Source organism: Accipiter gentilis, chromosome Z (assembly GCF_929443795.1).
Source record: "Accipiter gentilis chromosome Z, bAccGen1.1, whole genome shotgun sequence".
Classification (NCBI taxonomy): Eukaryota; Metazoa; Chordata; class Aves; order Accipitriformes; family Accipitridae; genus Astur; species Astur gentilis.
Window position 1 is genome coordinate 83,425,881 of NC_064919.1, and position 23,759 is coordinate 83,449,639.

A 23,759-nucleotide genomic window follows, 5' to 3' on the forward strand; every position below is an offset into this window, starting at 1 on the left:
ATGTACGCTTTTAGTTGGATATAATCTTCAAAAATTATTAATTTGAGGTCATTCAAAATAATTTATTCACCTTCAGTTTGGACACTGAATAAAAAACCCATAATTGTGACTTGCACAACATCACAAACAGTTCAGAGAAGAGCAAACTCTGTTCCTTGGAATGGAGCTTTTTGCTGGCTTAAACCTTCTAATTAGAAGTCCATGCAAACCTCAGACAGTTCAAGGGTCACTTTAAATATTAACAGAGAAACCTAATGTTTTTTCTGTTTGACCTACAAGAATTCCTAGTTCTATTATACAACTTCATTACTGTGGTTTTGGAAGTTTTCACTGTATTTATGAAGTGTTTGTGATTCCCAAATGTTAGACTCAATGTAAGTATGCACTGTTGTTATTATTACTATTATCCACATCCGTGGAACTTTTCCTAAAAACTAGTTATGACTCCACATGGTGATTGAGTCTGCAAGAAAGTTCTGTAGGAAACAATTAATGAATAGAATTTTCATCACTGCTCTTCTTAAACCATAGGTGCACCTGGTTGGAAATTAGCCACAAAGGATTTCCACTTTATTGTTTTAATATTTCTGATCCTATTTAACAAACTGTTTGCATATACCACTCAGCATCTCCCTAATTTATCTCTGTCTATTACAGATGCTCTTGATTAAACACCTATTGTGCTGCGTTCTTACAACTGCTTTGTTTAAACACACCGCACACACCATCCAAAAATACAAACACAAAGCTCCATGAGGAATAATACAGCAGTTTCCACCTGTAGACTCTGACAGATGGGCTGCTGTGAATTTCATTTTCACTGGGATTTTATATGGACATATCCTGGTCCTATCTAACTATTTAAGAATAGTTAAGATAGACGAGATTTTCAACTGCCATAAACCATAATAATCTTACATCCGAGCTAGTCATCTTGACTCCATTTTCTCTTTATCAGTGAAAAGAAATCAACATTCTCACATATGGTTCATTCAGAAATCCTCTTTAGGATGCCACTCATCCTGCTGTAGAGCTCTACATTTTAGATTTCCAAAGCTAGGAGAGATTAGTCCCAACCCTGACGATGTTAAGGGATGTGAATTTAAGATCGGACCCTGTGAGCACAATATAGGGGATATAGCTACTCGGGCGGACATCAGCTTCCTTCTGTATGCTGCCATGGCAGCATGTAGTCAGGCAATAATAAAGATTCACCTGGAATCTAAATACAGATGTTAACAAAGCAGGACATGGTGTCATACAGATGAAACTATACAATTCCCAGACAAGACCTTTTGTCTGGTTATCTTGCAACTAGGCAAAGTCAGCTCTGTTTCTTTGAAACCACACAGTTTAGACATGTTCTGTTAATTTGCTAGCATTTGAAAGAAGAGAGGGGAAATCCTTGCTAACAATAATTTAGTAAATGGTAGAAACTGCACTGCTTAATGCATGCATACGTAACTATATCACTCCAGCTGATTATAGCCTTACAGATTATCACTTCTATAGAACATATATAAAACAGAGGTTGTCTGGCGAGAGGAGACGACTGTATAGCAGACCCAGATCCAGACCTCTCTTGTTGAAAAACTGAAGGTCTTCTGTGTCTGTAATAAAACTAAATGGCTCTTTGTTACCAATATCCTGATGGAAGCTCTATAATATTCATTTCACTAACCTGAATTGAATTTTATGTGACAAACTACCAGTTTTACTGGGGTGAAAAGCCCTTAATCTGCAATATAGACTGCAGAATTTTCTTTATGCTTTTCTTCCCTTTGTTTTCTTTCTTAAATGACAGGAAAAGTGACTCTCCTTCTGGAGAAAAGCTATATTCCTCTGAGTCTATGTTAAACAGGGTGTACCTACAAGTCTAACGGACTCTCTCTTCTAAGGTAATTGCAAAGCAATGGAATTGCGTAGCCAGTGTCATTAATTATAAATCCAGATCTGTTTCTAAATTCCATTTCCACTGTCCTAAAAACCCCAGGACCTACATATTATTGAGCCAGAGACACATAGATCTCAATAGCTGTCTTTAAAATATAAATATTGATGCTGTCTGTATTGTGTTAATCAACAAGACAGAACTGTGAAGGAAACTTGGAAAGAACAAGAGGAAAAAATCCATTCTGAATGTTTTTTTCATAGTTCCAGTGAAGTTACGCTATCACTCTCACAGTATATGATACAGAATGAAAATAAAATCATCACTATGTACAACAGAAGCTACAGCTTCTTTCCAAAGATTTTGATTCAGACATAGGTATTAATCGGCATTAAAAATGGAAACAATACAAACACTACAAATGTGCAAAGTATAACCATAAAACAAATGTCTGCCTTCCACAGACCTGCTTAGTATTCAACCCAGTGCCCCAACACACACGATCTAGATGACTGCTTATTATACTTGTAATGTAACGACTTGGATCATTCACATTCTAGTGCATTAAATAAGTTTGAAAACAGAGGAGAGAAAGATGATTTGACTGCAGATGTCTAAGATCCTTTTCCCAGCTTCACTAACCTTTATGAAACCCAACAGCAATCCTGCTGGTTACAAAGTGCTCCGAGAAGTTTCCTCACCCACACCACCTACACATTAGAAATCTTCCTGAATTGAATGCAGATATGCTAAGGTGCTAAGAAGTTCTACTACTAATTTTAGACTCCTCAAAGAGCTGGAGTACTTAAAAAACAGATCAGAACATTGAGGCTGGTATATTCCTCTTTGGAATATGGTTTTACCTGTAACTTACCCCTAATTTATTGATACAAGGTTTCCCGTTAGATAATTTTGCATGTGAAATAGCCTCATGTCTACAGACTTGCCTGTTGATCCCTGGATTGTGGCTGATGCTGGTTGCTGTCACCAGACCTGATCCAGACCTTGACTTTGTGGCAGCTATTCCTGGCTTCTTCTCCTTGGGTTTGCCTCTTCATCACAGACTCATCTGAGGATCTGGACTCAATCAGCTCTGGTTCCCATAGCTGGTTATGCTCTGCTCAGCTCATTCGGGTGCTGTGGGACTACCTCGTGTGGGCAAAGGCACTGCCTTGTTACAGCACTAACTCGCCTAGTGTTGGTTTTTACCTTCAAATCACTGATGGATGTAACAATCTTACGTTTACTTCAACAGCAAGATTTTGTTCATGGGTGAATACTCTCCTTGCTTGTAGAAAACTTATTATCTGGATCCTCATCAGCTTAGAAAATGAAGGGAATTGGCTGATAATCTCCACTGTGAGGCTTCTCAAAATGAGCCAGGAGCCTAGCAGGACAGTATCTCCCCAGGTCCCAGCAGTGGGGACATGGATGTCTGCTTCTGCTTCGGTTCCTGCTTATAAGGCTCTTAATGGGGAAATAAACAAGAAGCAGAACCAGAAACTTGTGAGTGATGCAATCCATTAAGCAGCATGAATTGCAAATTATGATGAGCCAGTATTCTTTGTAATAGTCCTGGAGCAAAATTGATGAACAATCTCTAAAATAAACTGCATTCTTATCTTTATGGAGTTTTTGAATAATAAAGAAAGAGATTCATGCAAGGAAAAGCGTGTTCACTGATAAATTACAGTGAGAAAGAGGGATAAATTTGCTCAAAATTCCACTGTTGATAAAAGCTGTTTGAGAACGTTATTTGTTGTGAAAGTTATATAAGAAATAAATTTACATACTTAGTCAAAGTAACAAACTACAAAGACAGGCTCTGTTAGTTGCTCCTGGGGATGAGGCAGGGACCTCTGCAGAATGGTCCCTTTAGGAACCATTTCCTTTGGGCAAAATTTCCACCTAGCCAAACTGTTTTGTTTACTAAGCCTATGTAATTCGGAGAACATACAATGCTTTCAAATATCAGACCCCTTCCACAGCGAATATCCCCCAGGACACACTTGTGATCCATCTGTATTTTTAGTTTTATTTTATTTAATTTCCCCTGCATTGGCTGTGTTTGTTCTAGTCCCAAAATCATAAGCCAGAAAGAGAACCAAAGTCCAGTATACTTTGCCAACCTGGTTCTCTATATCTGGATGCCAAGTGTAGGGCAATTACAGCTTGGTGTAATCCAGATGTTCTCATCGAAAGAGCTGTATGAAGGAGGCTTTCTACTAATTCCTTTCAATTGTCTAACCCACGATTTTGACATATGCCAGCGATGACCCAAGGGGCTGACCTTTCTGCATCCTCTTAAACACGTGATATTCCTTACAGGCAGATGTATTATATAAAAGTGCCTAAAAGCCCTTAAGACTGAACCAGTCATAGGTGTTTTATAATCATCAGAATGAAACAGTCAGTGTCAGATAGGTATTTACCACATCCCAAGAAAAGATTCTTAAACAAGATGGATAATTATCTGATTGCACAAACCATTTGTTTCTCCTCCTGAACAACAAGGGAATGGGAGACCAGATCAAATTGTACAGCAGAACCATAGCTTTCTTAGGTGAGGCAGATGAGGGGAATCCTACCCAGGGAGGCTGTACTTCTAACGGGTGCCTTTTACGTTGGTGTCGATGCGCTAATGTAACAAACCCCAACTCTTCCCCCACGGTTTTTCAGTATGCCTGGAAATCTTCCTAAAGTTCCCAGCTGTGAATAAGCTTGCATTCAAACAGCTTGTGCGCGAAGTAAGTTTGCACTCAAGACTGGTGTCCAATTTGTGCTCAGACTGTAACTATATCTATTCACTGCTTCTCTCCGGTAATTACTAGTTTCATGGGGATCATTTTTTCAGACATGTTCTTGCATTACGAGATACAGGGAATACAAATTTGCTTAACATTACTTACACCATAAAACCTAGAATAAATGCAGGGACTTTGTGTCATCGCTTCTTACAATCTAACAACATTTTTCATATCAATTTAGGAGCAAAACCTAACTGCTTCTTTGAGGGCTATGTTTTTTTACTGAAAAATAAATGACCATATTGTTTCATGGAAGCACAATGACAATGTAACAGCTAATATTCGTCTACACTAAAACTACTCCAGCCCAAATAATTTTGGTCTCAGCCAATCATCTCTGTACTATTAGCCATAGGATAATTAGAATACAACCAATCTTAGTATTATAATTACTTGCAGCTTAATTCTCACATTGACCTGATATTGCACACCACTATGGCTCATTACACTTGTTTTATTAATGCAGCGTACCAAGAATTATGTTAACATTCTTGCTAGCTACAACATAATCTTCTGGTTCACCCACACACAAAATAGCCTCCATTAAAGGTGAAATAATAATAATAAAAATATCACAGTAAAACTTAAATGCTTAGTTAGACTCTGTTTTCTAAGAATCACAACAATTTACATAATTGTTCAGACATATTTCACTGCATATTCCTAACTATTCTATTTTGTGTAGAAAATTATATTTATATATGCTACTGCAACATTTAAAGATACTGTATTGTATGACAGCAAGAATTGAAATAAAATGAGTTCATAAAATCAGTGCTGCCAGTGTATTCACAGTTTGTCCTCAATATTTTCCTATAATGGTTATCAAAACTGCATTAATCTTTCTTATTGAAAACTATTTATATACCCCTAATTATCATTAAAATGTTATTTTGTCTTCAGCACAACAAATTAATCTTCTTTTCTATTAAAAAGAAATAATCTGATTTTTTTCCAGGCTTTGCCTCTTAATGATGCTTCTGTGAAGCAAACACAAGAGAAAGCTCAAAGAAAAAGAATTAAAAGAAAAAAATGAAAGGAAGAACTAGAAATTTGTTAACAGAAATTACAGACAAGGTTTATCAGTTTCCACATTAATGGTCTATTGTTGCTGAAGGCTTTTTTAAGTGTATCTTTTTCAGTGAAACACCCACAGTTATCTACTGATCCTTAATAAAATTGATTAGAATGAAGGCCACAAAAACAAAATCTGTGGATCAGTCATGGAAACAGCCACGCTGCCCACATGTCTGAGTAAACCAGGACTCAAGGCAACAGCTGGGTAACAGACTCCAACACGACCAATCTAAAAGAACATTATTTTAGTTATTGCTGACAACTTCTGACAATTTCCAGTTCACCATTTAAGCAAGTATTAAGAGACGAAATAAAGAAAAGCCTCCAGAAAAGCCTCACCTAACCTGGAGTGACACCTAATACTTGGGGGAAACACTTTCTTAGGAAAGAAGGGTTTCCGGAGTTGTATGAACAGCACATCTAGTGATTTTTGTTGAACTGAGTTGTATAGATTCCTCAGTTTTACCAGAATGTATGGAACTCTGAAAATGGGATTACTAGGTGCAATTCTCACACAGGATCCAAATATTAGCGCATCCAAAGGAAGCCAATTCACCCCTTGAGATGTTTGGAGGAGGAAGCAACATTACAGTTAGTTATATTACTGCTGCCAGTTCATAAGTACCTCATTTATATTGACCGGAAGATCATTCTGCTATAGATAGATACCACAGAAATACTTCATGAAAGACAGACTCTGATCTCAGACTACACAGTCTCAGAAACAGTATTAAAATCGCAAGTCATTAAAATTCCGAGGTACTAGATTAGACTTATTTTTAAGGCCCAAGTCATCAATCTTGATCCAATTTTCCTGCCTTCATTTCGAGAGGCTAAGGCAAAAAATAGTGAGATATAGTACATTACAGTACATTACAGTACATCTTGTGAATACCTGCAATTATTTGGTATGACTAGCAACTTCAGAAATTCATACTGGATTTCAATAACCAAATAAATACTGCAATATGTATCTGGAGTTTATCCAATTAAAAGTTTACAGGATGGCAAATACTAGGGAAATAAGCTGCATAAAGAAATACGTAGTTAGAGTAAAATGAGCATCTCAACTTTGCCTCAAATATTAACATTTATTCAGCAAAAGTAGCCTGCTTTTAAAAATGCAGCATTTCACACCAGAATAATGACTCAAATCCTACAGCCCCTTCCTAAACAATCGAATGCAGTGATGGTGTTTGCAGCTTTGGGAAATGAGAACGAAGTGGCAATTGCCAGCCTTCTCTAATAGTCAAAGGTGCAGCTCAAAGGCAATAAAATATTTATATCTTTTAATTTGGTAACTATGTACATCCCACTATGCAATGTGATACTGGAGATTCAGTTCTGCTGACTTGATTCATTATTCCTGCTGACTGAAGGAGCAATAGCATTGTAGCTATTTCAACTGGAATCACTTCTGACTTGCTGGAGCTCCAACTTTAAGTATACTGAAGGTAAAGGAAAGCCCTACATGGATTTCATTGTCTTTGGAGAAGGACCTCTAGAAAGTAGCAATATTAAAATTATAGACTATACAGTTTATTAAAAAGAAAGACAAAGCATAACAGGCCATTGTTCTTCACTTATTTCTAGCTGTTCATAGTGGTCAAGTACTTCAAACTACGGGGAATGTAAGCTTCAACTTGCAAGGTTTTCAATTCAATAACGTTGGCTCTGAAAGTTCAGATTACTATCAGAAATCAAGGATTTTTCCTCAAAGTAAACACAAGCCTAATCTTTTAAGAATGCCCCATCACTAAACATCCAGCTTCAAAGGCAATCTTATCCAGGCTCCTCTTCTTGGGAGAGAGGTGAGCGTAATTCTGAGAGCACAGGAAATATGCTTGATTTTTCCTTCCTGGCACGTCAGATAATTGGGATAATAGCTCTGTCTATGCACCTAGTGTTTTCCCCACATTGCTATAAACATCTCAGCTCTGTGCTACAGAAAACAAACACTTTTTATGTTTCCCTATATTAGCCCTCAGATTCCAATTTGTCCCTCACTATCTTAGACAAATGGGGTCACGTAGATCTTTTGCCTTCTATTTGACTAGTCTTAATTATTTATTTTCTGTCATTCAGGTTTATGACTATGCAATAAAAGACAGGTTTAATGGGCCAGTAGTCCAGGATGGGAAATCATCCAGCTAGTGAAGCATTGAGGACATCAAATTAGTGGCACTGCTGATCAGTTTTTTCCCCAGCTTGACATCTGTTTGCAAGCGCTCATAGCCAAAATTGTTTTGAAAGGCAATGTCAGCCTTAGGCTTTGGAGCTTGCCTCCTCAGATGCATCAGTGAATCTCTCCACCCCTTACTACTTGTTATTTTCTGCTGTGAAATGACACAAAGCATATAATCATGCACAAGGGAGACAACATTATCTGGTGTTTGATCTGATGAGTAGAAGTCAGGATTCCTGGGCTCTATCTCTGACACCATTCCTGATTCTCTTGTGACTCCTGTCTTATGTGCATATTTAATATGTACATTAAGTTAGAGAATACAACCACACGTGTAAGAAAAGTTTCTGGAAACCTTTTGTTTGAATTGAATTAGCTGTCATCATCTGATGATTCTCTGATATTCCTTTCCAGAAACTATTCTAGTAAATGACTACTGTTAAGAATCTCCCTGCACTTAAAGACAAAATAAAAGAATATTAAAAGATGCATAGACTTTTGAAAAGAAAGGACTCTTGGGACCATTGTTCTGGACTGCGTTATAGTGCAGACTGAACATCTTTATCCAGTGATTTCTGCTTCAAGCTAAGATTTGCTTGGAAAAGAGAGTACCTTAGAAAAAGAAACAAAGAAGAAAAAAATAGAGTCCCAGTGGAAACCAAGTACCAACAATCATTAGCATAATTATCATATAATCTCAATGATTATATAATAATCATGATCATAATGTAAGTACAGTGATTATTCGATATTAGCACTATGTTAATACTGCTGTACACATTAATGTATAATATATGAGTGTATGTAAATGTAAATATTTATGTAAATGAATGTTTTCATGAGACCTCTGTGTCTTTGCCCTATCAAAATTTGTTGTTATGGTTCATTTTTTTATACAAGTCACAGCAGAAGAGCAGTGACACTAAATAAATCAACCCACAGTTCTCTCTTGTCCCCAGCGGCATCATCAACAGCAGCAACTTGCTTAGGGACAGGACATAAAAGTAGACCAAGCATAGAGAATACTTCTTCTGCTATATCCTTGTAGCTTTTGGGAATCTAAGGCTTAGGCACTTCCTGAGCTAGAAATGTCATGTTTTTCTTTAACACTCCTTGGATGGCTGGTTGAATTACTTTTTTAATCCATCAGAAAAAATTTACATTTATAATTCCTGCAGCAATGAGTTCCATAGTTTAGCTACGCACTGTGTAGGAAAGCATTTCCGTTTGTTTACCATATAACCTGATTAGTCAAGTTTAATTTCATTCTTCCCAGTTCTTGTATTGTTAGAAACAATGAATATTCTTTATTTATTCACATTTTCCATGACTTTTTCTCCCCATGTCAAAATTCTCCCAATTTCCTGACTAAATCAACATTTATTTGATGAAGCCACATATGGAAGCTGTTTAGTACCCCTGATTATCTTTGCCTACTTACTTTTCTATTTTCAAATTCTACTGTATCACTTTTGAGAAGAATGAAGGACACTACCACTTCTTATAATATTTAAGCAATGCTTAATGACATGTAGCATTTGCTTTGTTCTCCTCTATTCTTTATTCCCTTGCTAACATTCCAGTTTGCTTTTTTTGGCCCTACAGAGCCTTGAGCTGACAGAAATCAGTCAACAGTAATTCTAAGGTGACTTTTTTCTATGGTGATAGCTTGTTTACAGACCTTTGCCATGTATTTATTGTCATGGCTCTCCTTTTACTACTTTCCAGTCTTCAGCATTGAATTTCATCTTACCATCCAGGCTTTAAACATATTAAGAACTAATCTTAAACCTCATCAAGGTCAACTGTCATTTTTACTACCCAAACCAGTTAAATAACATTGAAAATTTTTCCCCCTATTGTCCAGTTACTAATGGATATATTTAAAACAGGAATTTCTATATCTACAGAGTTACAATGATAATCTCTGTTCGTTGTTCACCATTTAGTTCTGTCTTTGCTTCTTCTCCTTTTGACACTTAACATGTGACATGTCTTCCTTCAATCTTATTTTTGTTATTACACATAAACCTCTTTGGAAATTTAAGGAAAATATAACAACTGGAACCCTGTTCCCTGTATGTTTGTTGGCTTAATCAAAGAACTCAAAAAGACTTGTTAGGCATGAGTGACCTCTGTGAAAACCAATTACTTTTGCCTGTAAAAACATATTTATTCATGTACTTGTTATTTCTGTTCTTATAGTAGCTATCAATTTGCTCAGCAAAACTCACATTTACTGGTCTGTAGCTCCCTGGACTGTTCTGAACTTGCCATCTTCCACTTCCCTGGTGCTGATTCCATTTTAAGCACAGTTAATAGCTCAGCAATTTTATACTTGAATTCTTTTAGAACTCTTGGGTGAATACCATCTGTTCCTGATGATTTGTTACCATTCATATTATCAGTTAGTTCTAAAACTTCTCATTCCTAGCATTTTTATAAGCTGCCCAAGTACTGAATTTAGACAGCCTACTAGAGAAACCCTCAAACCTGAAGTCCTAATTCTAAATTTTGGGAAGCTTATATTCAGACTGCAGATCTTCTATAACCATTGCTCTTACTCGGATATAAATAGGGAACTAAACTTAATGTCATAATCCCATTTTTCAGTTTTAGGTACCCATATTTCTATCATTCAAAGTCACCTCAGCATTCTCCGTCTTTTCTGTAATTGTTCAGAATACAAATATCACAAAATCCTTTCATTTAGGTACATTATCCATCAAGATAAAATTGCAGATATGGAGGCGGGTAAAGACAGAACATTACTGACTTTGTTCAGACCTTAGAATTTCAATGAGAATCACAAACAGGACAAAAAAAAGATACGATATAGGCACTGTTGATACTCTCATCAATATAGAAAAATGGAGATGTCCTAAATCATGTGTCTAGTTCCAATCACTATCTAGACAAATAGAACCATACAATGAAGAAGCAGAAGGCTTAATACATTTTAATGGATAATGGCATGATGGAGTTTCTGAGTAACAGCTTATTACTTAATTTCAGGTAGCATGGGATGGGTTTTTTTATTACTGTGTTGTGCTTATTTTCTCCCTAAATATCACTGATTTTTTACACAACTATTTTCTGCCAGAGATGTCAATAACATGAAATTTTCTGCTGCTTCTTTCTGTTTTCACTTTTTCAAGGAAAATAGCCATTCCAATCCTATTTTGCTTTAATGAAATATACTTCCAAAGAACAGCAGGCTTTCTAGTCACAAGGTTAAGGAACTTACCAGTTACAAAAATACAGAAGATTTCTACACTACTGTGTAATTTTGGCATAACAGTAAGCCTTTAACTTAAGTGCACAAGGGTAATAAAATAATTCCTATCAGAACTATTCTATAGGTTTTTATTAATTTTTTTATTAATTACCTTCTCTTTCCCTTATGGCCTTTTTACTTGTGCTCCATAAAAAGCAATTTCTCTTTTACGGACGTACCATATTGGAAATGTCAGGCAATCAGGACAAATATAAAATTATTTTTATGTGCTATGGTTCCAAAATTAGTAAAAGTAGTATTTTTTAATTATTGTGTTGAATTTAAATGGCATAAACAGTGCTGGGTTGACAGCCCTGGAGAATGAAGCACTGTTTCTCTCCACAGAGAAGTGGTACAAACAGTGGGAGTTTGTCCAGCATGTTCTGAAAAACTAATTGCACCTCAGAAAGCGAGAGCATTGACATAGATGAAAATTCAGTTCTTATTACCTTTAAATTTTTCACCCCTTTTACTAAGAATGCCAGGAAGAGAGTACAAGGGCACTTTTACCATCATCCCATCTAGCCATAGCTTCAGACTCCACATTCCATGGAGTTCAAACAACAAAATACAACCGACTTCTCTGGATTTTTTATAAGTTATATGGACACTTTTCATCTAGGAATTATCTTTACACACAATTCTCTGGGACTGGTCCCCTCCCAGTAAAACGCAAAAGACTGAAGCATATGCTTGCAGCGAGGAAAAGCAGTAATTAATGAACTGAGACCTGTGAACCCTCCCCACATTTCACTTCTTCCTCGTCAAAGGCTCAAATGTTTATCAAATGAGGTACAAACCCCTCTTTGCAAAAGCAAAGACATCAGATGTAGCAGTGAAATATTCTTTGTTTCAAAATTCCAAAGTATGGTGATATTAAATACTTACGCAAGAATTATTCAGGGGCTCAAGAATGATTTTTTTTGCAGCTGTCACCGTGTCTGAAGTCCTGCCTGATGTTTCCCAAAGGACCTTCAGGCTTCGTTCACCCATCTGTGATGTCTAGAACTCTCCCATTCCTCTTTTTTTTTTTTTTTTTTTTTTTTTTTTTTCTCCTGACAGATCTTAGGGATTCTCACAATTGAAGATCCTCACAATCAAATCAAACTGTTCTCAAGTTCTAACCCTCTCCTGGGTTTGAGAGCATTACAATCCTGATAAGTTTAACGGGCATCACCAGTCATCTTATAGTCACAAGGAATCATCAGTGAAATCATCTCATTCACTTCAGATGGGAAAGAAAATGGGATTAAAAGGGAATACAACTTCTCTATAAGCAACATTTCTTCAGTGGGGTACACTGGGAATTAGCTACACAGGTCTGTAGCCCAAATCAAGTCAGATGCTACAAGGTCTGATGAATACTCAATGCCTATTTCACTTCAAGGAATGCACAGCTCATCTTTTCTACTCCCTCTTCCAACGTCCTGCTCTTCCACCTTCCCCTCTGACTCCACCAAACACACAACCACCTGCAATCCCTTCCTAACCTATAACAAATAACCTATTAAAAAAACCCCAACACTATTTTTCATTAAATAGAGAAAATACATGCAGTTTTCTTCATACGACATGTTAAGAAAGAGAGCAAAATTGATCAGGAGTGTCACCTGAAGCCCACATTCCTGCATCAGTTCAGGATTCATGAAGTGAAAATGCTCAGATAATTCTGAGAATCTGGCCATACCTCCCAGGCTGATCACCAGTCCTTGTGCTGGACTTCACTGGAAAATAGACCAGGACTTTGTGGCAATAGTTCATGTGCGGTTTGAAGCAATTGCTAGGAAGCTTGGACACAATGACAGGAAGGTGACTAGGTCTGGTCCGTAGTTTCAGTGGGCTAGGACTAAGCATGTCTGGGGTAATATCACTCAGATTTCAAAGAAGGAAAAAAAAAACCAGCAAAACATATCTATCTCATGCATTCCTCAGGTTTAAAAATCCAAGAAATTGTGAGCTGTAGAAATGAATGGAGTCTCAGAAACAAAGGCAAGTTTTACTTTTTTAATCATAATGAAAGAAGAGATTGTAAGAGACACAGCTAGGAAAAGAATGGAAGACTTATCCCATAGTTTTGGTAATGACAAACTTTATTAAATGTAAAGACACTGTCTTCCCCACCACCTCAAAGGAGATGTAAAGAAAATTCAAAATTTCAACGACTGACTATATATGACAGGATTACCCAAAGGGTGGCTGGCCCATGGTGCTGATGAATATCCTAAACTGAGCACATGGCTGGTGTTAGATTATAGTGTTAAAACATGCAGACACATACAAGCACACACAAAACTCCATGCATTTGTGTCAGTGCTTGTACCAGACAATTTAAAAAAATTGACAAGACATTTTATTTTTCTCCTTATTAACCTTTTTAGACTGTAGTAGGTGGTAAAAAGGACACAGGACACAGATGGAAACAGAGGGAAAGAACATTCCCCGAGCAACAGAGGAAATAAATGCAGCAATGAAAGAAGTGAAGCCCATCCTTTTTTCTTTTTGAAATAACACCCATCATGACAAGGCGGATGCAGATATTAAACTGTATCAACTCCAATTTCAAATAAACAACATACCATACCCTGACTCCCGGACTGGGACTGGGGTTCTGATCAGTAAAACCGTGTGTTTAATACTGATAATGACTAACACTGAAACCTGAATTGTGCCATTTTATAGACTTTTAACATCTTGAGTTTCAACTGTAGTAATGTGCTTTAATGTCATTTTATCATGGGTAATTTCCTGGACCTTCTTGAATTAACTGTGCTATATCAAACGATTTACTCAGAGATTTAGAAGCTGCCATTATACATAGATTTTTTTTACTGTAAAATTTGGACACTATGGATGAGAGATTGGAAGTTTCCAGAATGGCTAAAACACAGAGGTGTTTTGCCTTTCGTTTTCTTTTTCAGATTGGTTTGTTTGGGTAAGGGGTTTTGGATTGGGGTTGGTTTTTTTTTCTTTTTCTTGTCATGACTGCACAGTTTAAACAATGTCCCAGCATGTGAAGCTAACATGCTGCTATTCTTAGCCAAGTTGTTAGATCTTGATAAAAACAAACCTAACTTCCTAATTCATTTGGAAAAAAAAAAAAATTAGTCAAGACAAGAAGACAAGCAAATCTTCAAAAAGCAAAGATTATTAAACTGATTAATCTTCTTTAAATGCTAGGTCATGTTCTTATTATTTGTGACACCATGATGAGCTGTAATTAAATTCTGGCAAAATTTCTTCTTTCAAGTAATTTGAGCTACTACTGCAAAAACACACAGCAGACTATCCTTGCTACCAGGAATTCACGTTTTTATATAAACAATGCACTCAGTAAATGTTGTCTCCTATATTAATCTGCTGTTTTGCCAAGGTACTTTCATTTTTACAAAGTTGCTCATTACTGTCTCGCTTTCAGGACAGCATCTTCGCTCAAGTGCAGATTAACATGAAGAACACACATTAGTTCCACTCTAATTAAGCGTATGCTTAAATAGTTTCCTGAACTGGAACTGTAGTAAATAATATATGAGTTAGGCTGAAACCTTGATTTTGCTGATGTAAAAATAGCAGCATGTATATAAAAAGGTACCTTCCTATTGCATGCCATTCTCTTTCACGTCTATGTGCCCCTGTGGAGAAAATGAGAGGATAAATCTTGAGAGATGGGAGGTCATATTGCTTCAGGCATGGATGGTAGAGAGGCACAACTGTGCCCCAATTAGTACTGCCTGATGCAGGATGGTCATGTCTCTCCCCTTTCTGCATTAAGAACAGGTCGATGCCTGGCTTGTGTACAGCGTGCAAGAGGAAGATTCACAGACAGGACAATGAAGGTTTCAGCAAATAAAGTGAAAATGAATAAAATGGAATTTTGCAACCAGACTTTTGGAGCACTGCCCCCGCAGCAGGGCAGGAACCGGAGGGAGAGTCTCACACGGCTCCTTCCTTACACCTTTCTCTGCTGGTGAAAAATGAACTGTGGAAGTTCTTCAGGGATAATGAGCTTTCTCACAAATTTTGCCTTCCAACACAGGAATCTGTACAGGCTACTAACTAAGCCCTAGTCACCCAACAAATGATACCACTGTGGTTTTCCTTGCAAGCTGTACCTCTCTGTGTGGTCACTGTGTAACCAAGGGGTTTCCCTCTGAGAGGCTCTAAGGAAAGCAACAGCATCCTGAACTTACTCACAAATGAGACCTACACAAGGCTGTTTTGCAGAAGACTTGTGTGGGTAGTGTTCCAACAGCACTTGCTTCCTGCTGGCATGGCTACCAAACGAAGAGTGCGTTAACGTCTTCACAACAGCTATCTCCCAATTTACAGACCAACCAGACAAATCTCACAGCCCAACTTCACCTTGAGTAGCAATCTAGATCAAGAAGAAAAGAGGTGAGAGAGTATCTCTGTAGCTTCACACCTCTCCTCCAAGGCATTCTCCCACTGAAGTCAAGCATGGCCACACCAAGTCAGAATTTGGTACATGAGGAGGACAAAAATCTCTGAGGAGGACAGTGAAGGCAACGCCGGTAGACATAACAACTACTGGGAGCCTTTTAAAACAACATGAAGTGTGTTGCTATTTAATATCCCAAGGTGTGAAGCGACCTTGCAGCACCATGCCTAATGTATACCCCTTGCTAAATGTCCTCTGTTGGCTATAAGCAATTAGTTGCTTCTGGTTTTATCTCTGAATATCCAGGTTTTCTGTTATAAATGCTTTTTATCTGCCGTTCAGCTATTGTTTCCCTGTTGTTTCTTCTCTTATAGAGCAGCTTCTTATCTCCATCTTAGTCCCCTTCAAATGTCTTCTTCTCTGCATTGAAGGGATTACAGGGCTTACTGGATGGATCACTAGAGGTTATCACAATTACGAATCGAGAAATGAGCCAACAGTTTCATTGCAATTCTCTGTATGCCTGATTGCATTTACTGCAGCCTGGGTCATACGAAGCTCTGGTTTGGGGGGTTTTGTGGAAATATAAAAGCATTGTAATGACAAAGAGGTAAACTATGTATAAATGAAGATTTCCTAGAGAGGGTTAGGTTGATAATAATAGAATTTCCTTCCAAGAGACTACAACTGCCAAACTGATTCCTACAATTGCACTGGCATAGAAAAGCACACACCTTTTTTTTGGGGGGGGTGTAGGGGTGCAGTGGGGCAACCACTAAAAAGATTTTATTTAAATGATGAAGATTTCTTAGGACAGTGAATGATGTTAAAGAAATGTCAAAAAAGCAAAATCAATTAAAAATAAATAGAAATTAGAGGTGTAGAGGAACATGACAGAATCCAGACACATGTTTTGGTAATGTAAGAAAGTGATTATCAAAGGTTTGACAGATTTCTAAGATAATAAAACATCATGACAACTTCAATGGTTTTAGTTCCAAATATTCAGACAACTGTCATAACTCCATCAAAAGAGCAAAAGTGATTTATATTATTCAGAATTTGAAGAGCAAACAAAGAATATGATGTGATGTCATGGGGGAAAGGCAATATGTAGGCAAGCAAATGTAAGTGATCGTGGCAACTCCGTACAAATGTAATTCATTTTCAGCAGGCATTCATGTTAGAAAAATAGAACTGCATGGATGTCCATGGAAAATTAACAGCCAAGATGACATCAAGATGGATTAATGAATTAATCTAAAAATTCGTTGCAACATTCAAATACATAGTTTTTGAAGAATTCACTCTTCTGTGCCATATTCTCCTCAGGCTTTTTTTCCATTAAGGATACCACTATGTTTTCTGTAGTCATTATTTAGGGTAAGCCCACCTGAATACTTCTAAGATATTTTAAGATCACAGCTCACACTGATCTTTAGAACGGAGCACCACTTAAGAATAACTATTTATTAGATTATATTCATTCAAAAACCAAAGGCAAGCTGAGCATGCTTCAAAAGTCTAGTCTGTCGTTAGCAGCAACAATAACAATAGAATGAATCAGTAAGTTTAGATTCTCACCTGAAAGGGTGTCATAAAGAATTCTGTTAGTCTTCATCTCACCCAAGTATTGCTATATAAAGGCTAAGAAGCTAATTGTCCGTGCCTCCCCCTACAGTCAACTGAAAGACAGATGTCTTCATGGGCAGACACATCTCATTTTATGTTATGTAATAAATCCAGTTTTTTCTGCATGGATTTTATAGAGAATCTAGCCAACTCATTTAGTCTAATCACTTTACCATGTCTATAGTTAACTTAGATGTACACTATTCTTTGTCAGTAAATAGTAGAAAATGCATTTCCCTTGACTTGCAGTTGGTAGGGCACTGGCCTGATAAATGGAAAAAAAGAGTCTTCAGTAGACAGACTTCTACCCAAATGTCTTTAAGAGAAAATGGAACTGCTGCTGGTAAAGGACATTTACAAATTTGAGAGCAGGTTCAATGAAAAGCAAAGGAATTCAGACTGATGCTAAGGTAAGAAGTTCAGAATACTGTAATTTCATGACTAATCTGAGTAAGAGAGCATCTAGTAAATAGTGCTTCACATTCATGCACCGGAAAATGAAAATAAAATATAATGTCATATTCTTTAAGTATTTTCAGTGTCTCAGCCAGGCACCAGAAGGTGTAGACTGACATAGTTGAAATATACTGAACAGTTATTCATACAAAAGAAACCAAACCAAAACAAGTTAAACAAAACAAAACAAAAAACATTAGCTGTCTCAGACTCAACAGATATTTCTCAAGGTTTTAGAAGCTAGCATGAAAATAGAGCAACTGTCAAAACAAGAAATCCAAAAGTTGATGCTCATGGTATCTGATAACCAGTCAGATCATCTTGAACAAATTCCAGAGTAAAACCTCATCGAAGTGAGAATGTTCTGCAGGCAGCTGGTTCAGACCATGGGAATGTATTGAGCCACTGTAATCCTGGTTTGAGAATTATCTTATGGTATAATAAAACCTTAGAAAGAAAATATAATGAAGCCCCTGTAATTAATTTGCACTCCAAGTAAGAGATTGTTCCATGTTAAAGACAGTTTTCATATTATTTCATATTTCCTACTGAAGGAGGGAGGCTGTAGAGGGAGAGAGAAGGAAGAAAATGCTTTCAAAAGCACTGCTCCTACTCAGATTTGTGCTTGAATCCAACAAGACAACTCATGTGTGGAAGAATAAACAACTGCATAATTCTGTTCAGGACCAAGACTGTACTGGCAAAACTAACTTTGATGACAGGCTTCCCAGAGTGGCCAAGAGCTGCATGAAGCGTGAGCTGCCCTCATAACCTTGGACTCAATGGACATCAACGTGTTATCCATGGACTTCACCGAGCCCACAGTTTATTCTTCTGCAGTCAAACAAAAGTGTATAGGAAAAACTGCTTCATGAAGGCTATGCAATTTCTACATAGGTAGAATTTCCAGAGGGTTTCTCACATCCACATTAAAAGTTTGAAAAAGCTGCTAGAAAGTATCCATTCTCTCCAGCTCAGAGCTACAGCATATTGTTCAAAAGAGCTTATGTAGTTAGTTCCCCTCTGAATTGCTGAATGTAATATATTTCAGTGATCAGTAGGCGAAGTCTTATGGATATTTTTTTCAAACAACCTTTCACCAGTGCAACATGCCTTTATTATAAAATATTTTAATTAAAAGCTGCAATTTAGCATTAGCATGGCATGAGCTCAAATAAGATCAGTTGTTTACTGAATTGTTTAAAGATTAGTATGTTTTAATTAGATATTTATCTATTATACAGATTTTAAACTTCAGTAAGAACCAGATGTTCCTCTGGGGTAAAGTGACAAAGCTTACCTGAAGTAAAAGTATCTATTATATTCATATCAGCGGGTCCTAAATGTTTCTGAAACTCTAACGACATGAAAAGACATACAGCCTATCTTTATTAATCTAATGACTTTAATGTTAGAAAACACTGAAAATAAAATGGTATTTAATCAAGCACTTAGTGCTCTATGTTTTACATCAAAGAGCTATGGGATAAAATACATATATTACTTAAATATCTCTTAGAGCAATGGCTAAAAATGAAGGAATGGACACAAATGAATGCCTTAACCACTCATGCCCATTCACTCTCCCAGTGAATCTCTGAACACAAAACAGAACAAGGTCAGAAAGGACCAGACGCAGCTGCAGTACAAATGGGTAGAAGAGAATGGAGGATGGAGGGAGCCTGGCCAACAGATTGGATATGCAAATCAAGATAATGAGTTATTATATTTTTTCCTCACAGTTTTTACACAGTTGTTCCCCCACATTCTTTCAGAGAAAATGGAAAGTGTTTATTCTTTAGGCTGATGCATGTAATTAAAACTTGCTTTAAGAAGGAGTACAGACAAAGCCATCTCTTAAGAGTTTAAAAATGAGAGGCATACTTAAAGACAACAATAATTTCACTGAAGCCATCAGAAAATAAAAACATTATTTAAAAATAATAAGCTTGTTGGGGTTTTTTTCAGTAGTGTTTCTCCTAACACAAAATTTTAATTGCAGATTAGTTTTATTCTTGTAGTCCTGTTGATAGATTTGAGGCAAGCGACATACATCATTAATTGTATTGTGTAGGGGATCATATTTCAAACAACAGCTTTGTCTGACCGAGCTACTACAGCCTGTCTGATTGTTGTGGAATTGTCATTAAATGGAAACGATGCCCGGGAATGTTCAACTTAATGTTATGTTTCCAAATACCATGAATAACATTACAGTACCTTTAATGAATTTCATAGGAGAAAAACGTCATTAGACAACGCAACAATATTAGCCCTGGTGCCCTGGCCAAATTCCAATCTGACTAATTGCGTTCTGACACCTATTATTTCTCAGTTGTTTGAATTTGGTATGTTTGTGTACCTCACTGTTCATTGATATGTTAATGCTGTACATCATCAGCTCGTTGCTGCCTGTCATCCCAGAGTTAGCTGGCTACTACTTTTGACCATCCAAGTGCTTTTAATGAAGCCGTAGCTACAGTACATGACCTTGAAAAGATTCCTTTCAATTTACCTTCCCGCAGTTCATCAAGTTACTTAGATATTGCTTAACCTAACAAGTAAACATAGATCTAACTTATTTCAGTGTTTGTTAAACATACAGCACAACCTCACGTCCCACTTCTGAAATAACGAGCTGCCGAAGTCCATTAACATGCGCTTAAAGCTGGGCACAGAGATGACCTCCCCACACTAGGGCTTTAGTTCAGGTCAGAGAGGCATTCTGAGCAGTATCCCCTAATCACCTCCACTTAACCATGCTTTGCTTTCAATCATGGAGCAGTCTCTGAGAACATGACCTGAACTACATATGAAATTTAAGTGAAGATAATGCTTCAGGAGCACAACTTGTACATCTCAGCACCAACTACTCATGGAGACAATGGCCCTGGAGTAATTTAGTCCAAAGTTAAAAATAAATTCCCCAAATGTGGACTTCAGAATAAAATGGTTTGTTTTATAGCTCTGCTCCTGTTGGTTCATACTACTCGCTTTTGTAGACATAGTCATATTCGACTACTTCATTCAAAGGAGCAGATCTGCATTTTATTATCTTACTAGGCTTTGATGTAAGGGTGTCCCATGGCTCAAAGTCTGGACTGCAGAATATTTGAGAAAACCCTTCTGACATTGCCATACTTGTTGACAGTTGTAGAGGGCTCATGGAGGAAAAGATTCTGAAGACCCAAAAGGTCATTGAAAGATTTTTTAAAAATATAGGACCACTATTTGGAATTGTCTTGATACACATTCAGGCAGAATCTTCAGTGACAACCTTGTATAACAGGTTTTTCTGTGTCTTGTCACATCACAAAGACATAATTTCTAATGTCATTCCCAAAAGCCTCTCGATGCCCTTTATAATCTTGAGTGCTGTTTGTGATACCCAAGTCAGACATTCATGCACACTAATTTTTCTGTTTGAAGACCGGACAAGATCATCAAGGAACATGTAAAACACTTAAATAGGGCATATATTTTGATATGCATTGACAGTGTTTAAAATATAAAAGCCCAACAAATCATAATATCAGAAAGAGGTAGTGCCAAAGATCACTCACTGGAAGAGATTCTCATATCACATTGTGAATAGAGTTTTCCTGAAACCCCCATCTACTGTAGGTAATCAATCATATCCCATTTCTGTTGGGATCAGGTGCAATGTCCTGTTCTCTCAGAAGAACAACTGAATCCACATCCCTCCCCATCTGGTATATTAGTACCCCAGAAGCTGCACAGATTGTACTGCATGTTGCACATGGCACTGTTGTTTGAAGCCTCAAGCTGCGTGTTAAACTGCAGCTGGATTGTCACCATTAAGGTTTTGTCACAGTCTGATTTAGGGAAAAAGTCAATGATCTGGAAACAGATGTGAAGTTTTAAATGTACATCATCAGATCTTCAAGATTAATTTCAGGCTTAACACTGCCTTGGATTTTCTTGAGGTAGAAGAAAGAAGACAAAAGAAATGGGGAGAAGAATGACAGGATAAGTGGAAAAGAGTAGACAGGATCATGTGAGCACAGACGCTAGTGAACTGAAAAACACTATTTTATCTAATTGTTACATATGTCTGCACAGAAGTCAGTCATTTGAAAGCAGTTGTAGAGTGCATAAGGAGCCTCTTAAGATTTCCATATAGGAAAAATCTTTTTTTTTTCTCTCTTTTCGAAGTTTCTGATTGAGATTAAGGATACTTTCCATTCAGCACTGGGACACAACCAAGCCATTTCTAAGACGGTCTCTCTCTAACTCACTGCCTTGCACACACACACACACACATATAAATTCAAACAGCAAGGAGGAAGCAGAGAGGAAGCCAAAGGAAAAGAGTGAGCAAAGATTGCTAAAGACTTTGAGAGAGCCACAGTCAATGCCCTCATAGTCAAAGAAATCTGCTGCTGTATGGGTGGTGGTGGTTCATATTTTGTACACAAATCAAAGTGGATTCAAGCCACTGGCTTTTCAGGAAAAGATATCTCGTACATCTTTCTCTATTTTAACTAGAATTTTTTTCAGTCCGAGTTTGAGAAACCTTTAATTAAATCTAGTACGTTCACGAAAAAAATAATAATCTGCATTTAATGGCTGGTAACTTCCAATGAAAACAGTTTTTTTGCCACAAAGATCCTGAGTGAATCTTTTTCCATGCTGAATATCTATATTACTTCAAACAAAAACAGTGGGATTCCTTTTCAAGTAAAAACAAGGAACATCTGGATGTGATTGGCAAAGGCTGCTTTAAGATCCATAATATATGAATGAAAAGTACTAAGTCCTTAATTTATTACCAATCCTAGTGTGTCGCGCTTTGATTAAACCTCATCTTGTGCTAATAATTCTTAGTACTGTACAACACGTGCTACAGAAATCCCTGAGGTAGCCAAGGAAAACCAAGCCAAAACCAGCAGAAAAGTTACTTACCTGTCTGAACTCTTCAAGATCTATTTTGTTTCCCACCAGAACCAAGGGGATGTCATAGGTGTGCCGGACACGATAAATGAGTTCCTTAAACTCAGCAGCTTCTTGAAAGGATTGGCGGTCTGTGATGGAATAGCAGATAATGAAGCCTTCTCCGCCCCGCATGTATTGGTCCCTCATGGCTGTGAATTCTGCCTGTGGAATAGGAAGAACATGCTCAGTAATTTGGCAAAGAAAATTATTCATCTGTAAATAACAAACTTGCTCAAAACTTCCCCCATTCCCTACATAATTTCCTATTGCTTGTATTATTGGTTTAAATACTGCTTGCTGAAACTTGTGCATCCTTCTGGGGTCATCATCCTGGATAACACAACACCAGGATTTCTCTTAAGACCTTTTTTTTTTCCCTTTTCCCATAAACTCTGTCTTCTAAGAATATGAATTTATTATGCCAGTGCCTGCATACAGAAAATCCTGTCTCATGTATTTCTAGAACCTTCTGCAGCGCTTTCGGTACACATAGATAACTCAATTGAATGAATACTAACAGGTGTAAAAAAAAAGCCATATTACAATCTAGGGATTGGAGACAGGTACAAACTCCTTATTATGCACTCAATTCAAAAGCTCACTAATATCAAAAAGACATTCATTGACTCCCACCAGCTTTGGAATAGTGCCTAATAAAACAGGAGTAGAATCTGCAAAATGTTCTGCTCTTTCAAATGCTCTCAGAGAAGCTGGGGCTTTCCGTTCAGTGTGGGATAATACCATTAAATGAAAACGAACAATTTCAAAGAGTGTGAGAATTGGCCCAATTTCCTCCTCCTGCATTTTTCTCTATTTATGTATGTAATTATTGTCACAGCAACACTTCTGTTATTGGTATGGTTTTTCAGAAGTATTTAACAACTGCCACATTGTACAAAAATCAAGACTTAGTTTTCAACAACTAGTCTCATGCACTGTGGCTTGAGAATATGTTTTAAAGCCAGTTTCTTTTTCAAGTTTGTTTGCTCTTCTTGATCACAGCCCAGAATAATCCAATACCATGGCAACAGTCGGTCAGGATCAGAATCCTCCTGACAGAATCAGTTCTCCAGAGATATTAA

At 37.2% G+C, this 23,759-nt stretch overlaps 1 protein-coding gene across 1 annotated transcript in view; it reads right to left on the reverse strand.

Moving 5' to 3' along the window:
* RIT2 (Ras like without CAAX 2) overlaps positions 1 to 23,759 on the reverse strand; it is a 174,216-nt gene that overhangs the window by 61,949 nt on the left and 88,508 nt on the right. The window contains exon 4 of the mRNA XM_049795167.1: positions 22,648 to 22,839. Within this exon, the coding sequence (XP_049651124.1) occupies positions 22,648 to 22,839 (192 nt within the window). The remainder of the gene's footprint in view (positions 1 to 22,647; positions 22,840 to 23,759) is intronic.